Genomic DNA, 12,460 nt, shown 5'->3' on the forward strand with positions numbered 1-12,460 from the left:
ATGAGAAGAAAAACACTGCTAGGCTTGTTCTTGCTGCTCATGTTCAGAAGAAGGTGCAAAAGGTTTGGGTTCCAAAGCAGACAGTTGTTGCTGATGAACCTAAACAAACTAGTGAGACTGGAAATGTCATGGTGGAAGATGAGACCAGTAATGAGATGGACCCTACTATGGATACAGTCATTACTCCAAAAGCTCCTGTACAAGATGATGGATGGAGGGTGGTGTCTAGAAGAAGAAGGGTGACAAGAAGCCGTGTGCATAGCACTGGGTTGGCACAGGTTGGATATGCTATTGAGGAGAGTGGTGATGTAGGGATTCCCTCTCATATTCCACCATGAATCTCTGCACTTGGAATGTGAGGGGTATGAATGACCCCATCAAGGTAGGAGAAATTAAAAAATTCTTAGCTGAGAATAAAATAGTTGTAGTAGCTTTAGTTGAAACTAAAATAAAAGAAGAAAATTGTAACAAAATTCTGAAGAAATTTGGTTCTGTGTGGCAATGGGATTTCAATTACTCTCACTCACCTAGGGGGAGAATTTGGCTAGGGTGGAAGCATGCTGTTGTGACAGTACAGATTTTGCAGGAAACTGAGCAGATGATCCACACTTTTGTTACAGCAAAAAGTGGACAATTTAGTACATTCTTCACTCCAGTGTATGGTCTGCATAGAATTGATACTAGGAAGACTCTTTTGGGTTGATTTGAACAACCTTAGTTATGTGATCACAAGTTCATGGTTGGTTATGGGTGACTTTAACTCCATCCTTTATTCTGATGACAGGCTTAATGGTAGTATTGTTACTGCCACTGAAACTAGAGATTTTGAAGCTTGTATTGATGGTGCAGCATTGGCTGAATTGAAATGTTGTGGTCATTTCTGCTCTTGGAGTAACAAGGGGCAGGGTGATCTGAGAATCATCTCTAAAACTAATAGAGCCTTTGGAAATACAAGCTGGCACCTCAATTTCAGCAATTGTTGATTATCTGAATCCAGGTCTTTCAGACCATTCCCCTCTTTTAATGTCCTGCAATGTCAATGTGTGTACAGCTGGTAGACCATTTAAGTTCTTCAACTATATGGCAGATCACCCTAAATTCTTGCAGACTGTTCAAGCTGGGTGGAGCACTGGGGTTCATGGGAATGGGAATGGGAATAGGCTTACTCAGGTGTGGACTAAGCTCAAAGTAGTTAAGCAAGGCCTTAAACACCTTCATCAGCATGAGTTTGCAAAACTGGAGGAAAGAATTGAGAACATTAGAACTGAGTTGAGTCTGGTTCAAACTCAGTTAGCTGATAATTCCACATATGTGTTACAATGGACAGAGAAGGAATTCTCTGAACAGTTGAAAAAGTTCCTTCATGTGCAAGAATCTGCTTATAGGCAGAAATCCAGAATTCAATGGCTGCAAATTGGGGATTCCAATTCAAAATTCTTCTTTAGTGCAATGAAGGAAAGACAAGCAAGAAACAGTATTGATGTGTTGTATGACAGTTCTGGGAAGAAGCTAACTACTATGCAAGAAATTAAGGGTGAGATTAGTCAGTTTTACAAAGGACTGATTAGCACTGCTGCTCCTTCCTTAATTGGGATTGATGTGAATATTGTTAGGAAGGGTAAACAGTTGTCTTCTAGTGCATCTGATGAGTTGATACAACATGTTACAGAAAGTGAAATTGATGCTGCATTAAAAGGAATCGATCCTAATAAAGCTCCAGGATTAGATGGCTTTAATAGTCTATTCTTTTTGATGGCTTGGGGAGTTATTAAAGGAGATGTCTACAAGGCTGTGCAGGAATTTTTTTATCATTGGGGTTATGCCAAAGCAAATTAACAATACCTCAGTTACCCTTATTCCTAAAGTGCAGAATGCTTCAAATATTAAAGATTTCAGGCCCATTGCTTGTTGTTCAGTTGTTTATAAAATTGTCTCTAAAATTATTACTTCCAGAATGCAAAAGGTGATTGGTGATGTAATCAGTCCATCCCAAGCTGGTTTTATTCCTGGTAGGAATATTTTAGATAACATTTTATTGGCTTGTGAGCTGGTAAAGTGCTACTCTAGGAAGAATATTTCCCCCAGGTGTATGTTAAAGGTGGATATGAAGAAAGCTTATGACTCTCTGGAATGGTCTTTCTTGCAGAGTATGCTTGCTGAGTTGGGATGGGTGATGCAATGCTTAAATACAGTTTCATACTCTATTTTGATCAATGGAATTCCCACTATTCCTATTCTTGTAAAAAAGGGCCTAAGACAAGGAGATACAATGTCTCCTTATCTTTTTGCTATAGGGATGGAATATTTGTCAAGATGTTTGGCTGACCTCACCAGTAACAAAGCCTTTAAATTCCACCCAAGATGTAAGAGAGTTGATCTAACACACATGATGTTTGCAGATGATTTGTTATTATTCTCCAGAGCTGATGTTCCTTCTGTGTCAGCCTTGTTTTATGTTTTCACTAAGTTCTCAAGAGCTTCAGGGTTGGAAGCTAATCTGCATAAAAGTGAAGTGTACCTAGAAGGGATTAATGATCAGATGGCAGACCATTTAGTTGGTTTATTGGGGATTGCTAAAGGTACATTTCCAATCAGATATTTAGGGGTGCCTCTCACAACTAGGAAGCTCAGTTACAATGAATGCAAACCACTAATTGAGAAAACAGTTAAAAGAATTAAAGGGTGGTCTACAAGATTGCTTTCTTATGTTGGTAGGCTTCAGCTTATCAAATTAGTATTGTTTGGTGTCCAGTTGTACTGGTGCCAGATATTTGTGATGCCTAAAAAGGTTATGAAGGAGATTCAGAGGCTTTGTAGGAGTTTCTTGTGGACAGGCACTGATGTTGGGTCCAGGAAGGCTCTTATTGCTTGGGAGAACTTTTGTCTTCCCAAGACCTGTGGTGGTTGGAACTTGAAAGATCTCACTACTTGGAACAAAGCTGCTGTGCTGAAACACTGCTGGGCTCTTTCTATGAAGCAAGACAGGCTATGGGTCAAGTGGATGCATACCTATTACATACAGCAGAGGGATTTCTGGTCCATGCCAGTCCCTAATGGCCTTACTTGGTCAATGAGGAAGATTTGGCATCAAAGAGATATGATGTTGCAGGCAGGAGGTAGAAGTCAATTTGTGGTAGCAGGAAAATTTAAGATCCATAAAGCCTAAAAACATCTGCATCATAGTGGTGTACAGGTGCCATGGAAGAGATTAGTTTGTAATAGTAGGGCTAGCCCTAAAAGTACCTTTGTTGTGTGGCTAGCTGTCCAAAATAGGCTTGCTACCAAAGATAGGTTGCTCAAGTGGAATATTCCTGTGGTAAGTACTTGTGGTCTGTGTAACCAGCAAGATGAGGATCTTTCTCATCTGTTTTTCTCTTGCAAGTACTCTACTGAAGTGTGGGAGTTGGTTCTGAATAACCTGGGGGTACAGAGAAGTGGCTTACAGTGGCAAGAGGAGGTTAACTGGGCAGTAAAGAAGAGTAGGAGCTCAAGGAAGACTGATGCTAGCTATGCAATGACATTCATTGAGACTGTTTATGAGATTTGGCTGCAAAGGAACTCCCAAATTTTCTCTAGCAAAGTTGATCCTCCATTGGTTGTTGCTAACAGAATTCTTTTCTGTGTAGCTTATAGACAGTAGTTGTTTCTCTTGTTTGGTGTTTGTTGTTCTTAGTTGATGCCTAGTTTGCGTGTAGTAAGGTGTTTTGTTGCCTTGGTGTAATTTTATCCTTTGGTAAATCAATAAAATCTTTATTTGCCAAAAAAAAAAAAAACTTACTATAGCGCTTAATAATAAACCACTATTAAAATCTATGAGAAAAAATAAATAAAAATCCTTGGGAAAATAAAAAAATTAACGCTTAGCTTCTCTTTTCCCCTTATGTTATTCTCACTGGAAAAACCCTCTGCTTCTACAACCGTCTCACCATGGAGAAAATCGAAGAGGAGAATCTGCAAAGAGCTTGAAGCTCTACAACACCAATAACGCGAGGTTTCTCCCTCTTCCTCTCAATTTCATATCTTCTTCTTCTATTTCTTAAAATTGCATATGAATTATGGCTGCTGCAGATTACAAAGCGTTTTAGGGATCCAAGAGAATTTTTTCGAGGTGGATATACAAGCAACGCTCGAAGGAGTTCCTGGCCTAATCCTGCACTTCAACGTGGTTTGTAAGACCTGTATGACTCTTTCTATGTCTTTTTCTTTGTCTCATGAACATTGCAAATATACATATTTTCTAAACTAATTGACTGAAATTAGGTTGATATGATGAATTCGAAGGACGAGCTTCCCGCAGAGTTTCGCAGTTATCAAAGGTTTGAGTTTCTCCGTTGAGTAATTTGATTAATTATGCCCTAAATTTGTAGTCTATGACATAAATTGTGCGTTTAATTGGAATTTGATATTTATGCTTGATTTTGATTGTGGGAGATGTTTAATGGGTTTAATTCGATATAATGAAGGTGGATGATGATGGGGAGGTGGATAAAGGAGACACCTGAAGGAAATATGTCCTTCACCCAAGGTGCATTAAGTCTAATACCAAGGTTCAGATTAATTGCGAACAATTAATTCAGTGAGATCAAGTGATCGGAACAGCTAGCTGGAGCAATACTTCCGATCAGTGAGTTCTAATGAATATTAAGCTCACAACTTACTCTTGACTGAACCTACAAGGTCACACCAATGGCACGTAACAGATCACATGATTAAATGAATCGGAAATTCATTTAATAGCTTTTCGGAAATTAGTTTTGGAAAACGTATTATACGATACGACCTTGCATCAGAATCGTATATTGTATCGCGAATATTCGTAAGCTGGGCGAAAAGAATAAATCGTATCGTACGACGGTGACTCGTCGTATACAAAACGATAAATAATATCGGAAATATATTAATCGCGAATACGAAGGGCATTGGAGTTGTCGGCCCGTCGAGCCAAGCACGCAAGCGTGCAAGGCCCAACGAGCCAGCAAGCTCGCGAGCAGCCAGCCCGCGTGTGGGGCGCGAGCACGCAACAGAAGCGCAAGCAACTAGCATCGATGAGCGAGCAGGCCCATGGCCCAGCTGCTTGACGCGCGCGCTGTGGGCTTCGGCCTGCAGCGTGTGTTGCTGGGCGGTGGGCTGTGGTCTGTATGCTTATGTGTGTGGCCGGTCAAGGCTTATTAGTCTTGGCCGGTTACATCATTAATACAATTATGTTATTGTATTATTCCACACAATTCAGTACACACAAGTTTTCCAAACCCTAAACCTAATTTAGAATTACGTTCTTCAGTTTTCCTCTCTCTGAGAAAACTGTTCTTCCCAAAAAGGCAAAACTCTTGATTGATTGTCTAAGCTACGATTATCAAGACGGACCTGATCGTGTCGGTGAACCAGGTAGAGGAACGACAAGTGGAGTTCTAAGTTCGTGTTCGTTGACAGATTACTAGGGAAATACGCTTCGAATGTAAGTTTGCTTAATCTGTGCTTTATACATGTTTCCTGGCTTTGGGGATTGTTTCCGCACATGTTATTATGTTTAACTGTATTCCCTTACAGTGGTATCATGAGCCTTATGTATTCAAAGCATGTTTTAGCATGATTTAATTGATTTTTCTGCTGTCGAATTTTTTAGAATTTTTGTTGATTTTTCGAATTTTTTATGGATTATTGGATTAATTGCGTAACTTGTTCTGAAATCAAAAAGATTCGGGTTTTCGCCTTTCTGACCCTAATCTGAGTGAAAACAATTTTCTAAGATCAACTCATGAGAACGGAATTGCAAAAACAGGCCTCGTAGTGATGTTTTTTGGGCATTTTGGTTAATTTTCGAATAAAAATTAAAAAGTGTCGGAAAGTAATTCAATTAAAAGGTCAACCTAAACAACTCGGAATTGCTTGAAATTTTGACACGTTGTTACTGGTTATATTCTTGATCTATGGTAAAAATTTCAGATTTTTCCGATAAGTATAAACCCTAATTTTTCTTTCCCCAAATTCGTAAAAATTAGATCCCTAATTGATTTTTTAAATTATTTAGAACTAATAATTCGGTTAATTGGGAAAGGGAATATAATTTCATGGGTCAGAGGCTAATTTTAAAAATTATTGGATTAAAATTTTGAACGATTTCGTTAATTTTAATCGCACTTAAACCTAATTATTAAAATCTGAAATTTAAATGTTTAAAGAACGATTTAAAGTTTTGGATTTTATTATTTAAAAGTTCAAATTTTGGTTGATTCGTTCTTAAAATTTGAATAATGTTAGCCTTGATTTATTATTTTACGAAATTGGATTGTCGTTAATTTTATTAAATCGTAAAAACAGTTGTTTTTCGAAAATAAAAATCGTAACTTTTTATGAAAAATAACATTAATGCAAAAGTTCGTGAAATTAATATTTTTTTTAATTAAGTTGGTCCGTAGTACGAACCAAAGGCACGAACACAAGGGTGGGTGGACGTGTGGCTCGTCGAGCCATGCGGACTACCGCATCCGTGCCAAGCCGCAGCGACGCGGGCATCAGCATGGGCGCTGTGTGCCGCGCGCGCGCTGGGCGAGGGCGATGGGCGTGGGCTGCGAGCAAAGCAAGGCACGAGGCCTTGCGACGTGCAGCGATGCGCACGACGAGCTTCGAACGAAGCGCGTAGGGCAGCAGCTGCTGTGGGGACGCGCGCGCTAGGCTGCGAGGTGTGCGAGCATTGGTCGTATGCCTCGTAGGCCACACAAACGCTACGATGGGCTGGGCGCAAGCCTAGCCCAAGCATGTACTTGGACATTTTTTCTTAAATTTGTTTATTTCGTTGGGCTTGACATGTTTGCATTAATTTGGGCTAACGGGATATTTAATTTAATATTTTATTTACTTGGGCCGGGCTGCGAGTTTTAATTTAATATTTTATAATTAATTATCCAGAATAATTATTGGTTTGAGTGGGAGCCACTAAATGAAATTAAAATGAAATAATTATTTTTAATTATTTTCGTAGGTCGCATTATTCTAATTAAAATAATTAAATTCAATTTTAATTAGAATAAAGTCTAAGGATTAATAATTTGGAAATTGATTAATCTTTTAGGACGCGTTTATGTGAACGTGAATTTTAATTAATTCACGTAAATACTTGCATAATTATATGGGCCATTCGTTTTAGCATACGAATGGGTGAATGCATAGAATGTATATTTTATGTAATGCAGGTACTCCAAGTGACTAGTATGGCCATTTAGGATAGTTAAATACGGTCTGCGAACCGTTCTAGCTTTGAATGTAAAGTTTTAAATATGGTCTGCGTACCATGGAAATTTTGATGTAATTTATTATTTTCAAGTATTTCTAAGTTTAGAACTTTAAGTTAGCAATTGAACGAAGATTCAAGACGATGCCAAGCTAACGAGATGGTGATGAAGATTGGATGCTTCAAGACAAGATGTTTGAGCCGTACTAGTTCACCATTTATTTATGCATTTTGATATATATTATGCTTGAATGTATGTATGTATAATTTGCATGAATAGGTTGTTTCGTATGACTCGATTAGATTAAGTTCACTAAATAATCGAACCAACATAGAAACAACTAGGTCCAAAGTAATATTGAGTTTAAAAATTGCCTTCCAAATCAAGCACTTACAAAAATCTAAGGATCTAAGGTAGTAGGTTTCCGCCAAAGCGAGGTGCTATTTTAGTTGACTTAGGTGGTAAGGCGTCCCAAAGGAGCACGTTGATTGTGGTTTCAACTCAAACAACAATGGCATTATGTTGTGGCAATGGGATAAATTATGGTATTAATTTATTAACCAAGAGTAATTTGGAGATTACTAGCAATAGGTTTTGCTTACCTAGAATCTTAAACTACTTAAGACATGCCAAAGATGCTTAAGGATTTAGGACTTTTAGGGTCTTGGAATCGTTTCGTTCTTTTTGGACCATGTTTTGCTTTTGCATGAATGAAATGTTTAATAGCTTTAATGATTGCATGTTAGCTTTTATTTCAAAGTTATTAAAGTTATGAATGGTTATTTATTGCGAATTCTTTTCAAATGTAGTAATCAAATGGCCGCAAACAATAACAACACTTTCAATTAACCTGCATTCAATTCTCGACAAGAAGAAGTTGAATGGCAACAATTTCCTCGATTGGCAAAGGAACTTGCAAATAGTTCTAATGCATGAGGAAAAAGAATATGTCCTAGATGAAGAGTTACCAGAGGCCGCCGGGCCGGAGGTGACTCAAGCTGCCCTTAATTGTTGGATCCAGGCCAACAGGGATGTCAAATGTGTGATGCTTGCATCCATGAGTCCCGAACTTCAGAAAACGTTCATTAACTCGGATGCTTACCAAATCATCTCGGAGTTGAAGAACATGTTTCAGGACCAAGCAAGAATCGAAAGGTTCGATACTCAGAGGTTGATCCTTGAGACTAAGCTCAAGAAAGGAGAACCAGTGAGCCCACATGTTCTTAAAATGATTGGACTCTTTGAGAATATGAGAGCTCTAGATTCTGACGTCTCAAATGAAATGGATATTGATATCATTCTCCATTCGCTTCATAGTGGATATGATCGGTTCAAGTTGAATTACAACATGAACAACATGGAAAAAACTCTTACTGAGCTTCACGGTATGCTGAAAACCGCTGAAAAGACGCTCAAGCAAGAGAATAAGCACGATGTGCTTATGGTGCGTAAGGGCAAGAACTTCAAGAAATCAGGCAAGAATAAGGACAAGAAGGGTAAGGGCAAGGCTACGCCCTCATATAAGTCCAACCGCACCAGTTCTGGTAAACAGAAGAGGATGACTCATTCTCCTGCCGACTCTGAATGCTTCTACTGCAAGAAGAAGGGGCATTGGAAGAGGGATTGCTTGAAGAAAAAGGAAGATGAGAAGAATGGGAACGTTGCTTCTACTTCAGGTATGTATGTTATACATTGTAATCTTGCTAATTCTACTTCTTGGGTATTAGATACTGGTTGTGGCTCACACTTATGTTCCAATTCGCAGGGACTAAGGAGAAGTAGAAGGCTTGATAAAGGCGAGATGGATCTACGCATGGGAAATGGAGCACGGATTGCTGCATTAGCCGTAGGATCTTATTTTATTTTTTTGCCTAGTGGTTTTGTTTTGGAACTAGAAAACTGTTACTATGTTCCTAGTATCACTAGAAACATTATTTCTGTTTCAAGTTTGGATTCTAAAGGTTTTAGTTTTCAATTTAAAGACAATAGTTGTTCTTTTGCTTTGAATGGAATGTTTTATGGTTCAACACAACAAGAAAATGGTCTATATGTGCTAGATACGAGCAAACACATTTATAACATAAATACTAAAAAGGCTAAAACTGGTGATTCAGATCTTACATTTCTGTGGCATTGTCGATTAGGCCATATAAACACAAAGCGCATGGAATTACTTCAACGAAAGGGAATTCTAGAATCATTCGACTTAGAGAAGATTGATCAATGCGAATCTTGTTTACTTGGAAAAATGACAAAGCAACCTTTCTCAAAGGTGGGAGAAAGAGCAAGCGAACTACTAGGGCTAATACATACGGACGTATGTGGGCCTATGAGTACGAAAGCTAGAGGTGAGTTCAACTATTTCATAACGTTTACGGACGATTTCAGTAGATATGGCTATATTTACTTAATGAAACACAAGTCTGGATCGTTTGAGAAATTCTGAGAATTTCAAAATGAAGTAGAGAATCAACATGGCAAGAAAATCAGCTCTAAGATTGGATCGAGGAGGTGAATATCTTAGCCACGAGTTTGATGACCATCTAAAAGAATGCGGTATTCTTTCTGAATTGACTGCTCCAGGGACACCTCAATGGAATGGAGTGTCGGAACGGAGAAACAGGACCTTACTCGATATGGCCAGGTCAATGATGGGTCAAGCCGAACTTCCTTTACAATTCTGGGGACATGCGTTGTAAACAGCAGCACTCACACTGAATCGTGCTCCGTCAAAAGCTGTTGAAAATACTCCATACGAATTATAGACTGGGAAACTTCCAAAGTTGTCTTTTATAAAGATTTGGGGTTGCGAAGCATATGTCAAACGATTAATTTCGGACAAGCTCAAACCAAAATCTGAAAAATATTTCTTCGTTGGGTATCCAAAAGAAACAAAGGGGTATTACTTCTACAACAATCTAGTCAGACAACAAAGTATTCGTTGCTCGTGACAGTGTCTTTTTGGAAAGAAATCATATTTCCAATTGACAAGTGGGAGAATAATAGACCTCGAAGAGATTCGAGACGAACAACGAACCAAGAACTCTTTAGAAGTAGTTCAAGGTGAAGAACCTCCAAGGCCTTTAGAAGAGCCAGTGGGAGTAGTTCCTCAAAACGTTGTTTCCCCTCGTAAGTCAAATAGCACTAAGGTTCAGCCGGACAGATGGACAGGCGTCCTCTTGACTGAAAACTTAGACGTTCTCATATTAGATAGTGATGAACCTATGACTTACAAGAAAGCTATGACGAGCCCAAGCTCCACTAAATGGTTAGAGGCCATGAAATCTGAAATAGACTCCATGTCTGAAAATCAAGTCTGGGATTTGGTTGATTCGCCGGATGGGTTTACACCTATCGGATGCAAATGGGTCTTCAAATTGAAGAAAGACAAAGATGGAATTGTATACATATACAAGGATAGATTGGTAGCAAAAGGTTACAGGCAAGTTCACGGCTTTGACTACAATGAAACCTTTTCTCCAGTCGCGATGCTTAAGTCTATTCGGATAATCCTTGCGATTGCCGCTTTTCATGACTATGAAATATGGCAAATGGATGTCAAAACTTCCTTCTTGAACGGTGTTCTTGAAGAGACTGTGTTCATGACACAGCCGGAGGGTTTTGTCGATCAAAAGAACCAAGGAAAGGTATGCAAGCTTAAGAAGTCCATCTACGGACTAAAGCAGGCATCAAGGAGTTGGAATAAACGATTTGATGAAGCAGTCAATAAGTTTGGCTTCATCAAGAATCAGGACGAATCTTGTGTATACAAGAAGGTCAGTGGGAGTAAAATTGCATTCCTAGTCTTGTATGTTGACGATATACTGCTTATTGGAAACGACATTCCTATGTTGGAGTCTGTAAAGACTTGGCTCGGGAAGTGTTTCTCAATGAAGGACTTAGGAGAGGCACAATACATATTGGGCATCAAGATCTATAGGGATAGATCTAAGAGGATGATTGGACTAAGCCAAAGCACTTACATTGACAAAGTGCTAGCTAGGTTCAATATGATGGAAGCCAAGAGAGGCCATCTACCCATGTCACATGGCGTATATCTAAGCAAGAATCAGTGTCCCAAAACATCTGATGAGCGTAGAAAGATGAGTGGAATTCCATATGCTTCGGCTATTGGATCCATCATGTATGCTATGATTTATACAAGGCCGGATGTTTCGTTCGCACTCAGTGCGACGAGCAGGTACCATTCAGAACCAGGTAAGGCGCATGGGACTGCTGCCAAGAACATCCTAAAGTACCTGAAAAGGACTAAGGATCAGTTTCTGGTTTATGGTGGTACAGATGAGTTGATTGTTAAGGGCTATACGGATGCAAGCTTTCAAACCGACAGAGATGATTTCAGATCACAGTCTGGGTTTGTGTTCTGCCTCAACGGCGGAGCAGTAAGTTGGAAAAGTGCTAAGCAAAGCACTATTGCGGATTCTACAACTGAAGACGAGTACATTGCTGCCTGAGAAGCAGCAAAGGAAGCTGTTTGGATTCGGAAGTTCATCGAAGAACTTGGGGTTGTCCCCTCCATTAAAGGACCAGTGGCTTTGTATTGCGACAATAGCGGAGCCATTGCCCAGGAAAAGAAGCCTAGGAGCCACCAGAAGTCCAATCACGTACTGCGGCGATTTCATATACTTCGAGAGATCGTTGAAAGAAAGGAAATCGAGTTTTGCAAGGTTGGAACTGACGACAATGTCGCGGATCCATTGACTAAACCGTTGCCACAAGTGAAACACAACGTACATGTAGCAACCATGGGAATCAAGCATGTTGGAGAATGGCTTTGATTTTCTAAGTATTATTTTAGAACATTTGTTAGATCTATGTTTAAAACAATTGGTTTAACCATTTCATATTTATGAAATTTATTATTTCATATTCATTTAATTTTGGTTTAGTATTAAATGATAAGTCCATGTGATTCAAATCATTCAAATGGGATGTCAAGATGGATTCTTCGACAAAGAAACACCCATAAGTGAACTTGAATATTCAAGTCACAAAGGATCCATAATCCAGGTCATTGAAAGGTGGACGACTAATGACTAATGAAGATTAGGTTGCAAGTAGATTTTTTAGTTCTGTTTCTTGAACTAGAGTGGCTGGATGGCAAAATCTTTTACATAGATACTTAATGGATCTTGTATCGGATTGACCATGAGAACACTTTAAGAGATTAAAGTCATGTCATAGGTAGTTCTCATTAATGGTGATTAGAA

At 39.0% G+C, this 12,460-nt stretch overlaps 1 protein-coding gene across 1 annotated transcript; it reads left to right on the top strand.

Annotated features, from left to right (window-relative positions):
* Window positions 1–334: 334 nt before the first annotated feature.
* LOC110804851 (uncharacterized) lies at window positions 335–1,836 on the top strand. The gene is made up of 3 exons (XM_022010453.1): window positions 335–657; window positions 785–906; window positions 998–1,836. The coding sequence occupies exons 1-3, from the start codon at window positions 335–337 to the stop codon at window positions 1,834–1,836; spliced, it is 1,284 nt and encodes a 427-aa protein (XP_021866145.1).
* The last annotated feature ends 10,624 nt before the right edge of the window (window positions 1,837–12,460 follow it).

This window comes from Spinacia oleracea, chromosome 2, assembly GCF_020520425.1.
Source record: "Spinacia oleracea cultivar Varoflay chromosome 2, BTI_SOV_V1, whole genome shotgun sequence".
Classification (NCBI taxonomy): Eukaryota; Viridiplantae; Streptophyta; class Magnoliopsida; order Caryophyllales; family Amaranthaceae; genus Spinacia; species Spinacia oleracea.

What these genes read in the sequence shown, in the direction of transcription:
- LOC110804851 (XM_022010453.1), top strand. Translation starts at nt 335, where the DNA reads ATGAATCTCTGCACTTGGAATGTGAGGGGTATGAATGACCCCATCAAG. An exon ending in AGTACATTCTTCACTCCAGT is followed by an intron (nt 658 to 784) that starts GTATGGTCTGCA and finishes TTCTGATGACAG; the next exon opens with GCTTAATGGTAGTATTGTTA. An exon ending in TTGGAGTAACAAGGGGCAGG is followed by an intron (nt 907 to 997) that starts GTGATCTGAGAA and finishes ATCTGAATCCAG; the next exon opens with GTCTTTCAGACCATTCCCCT.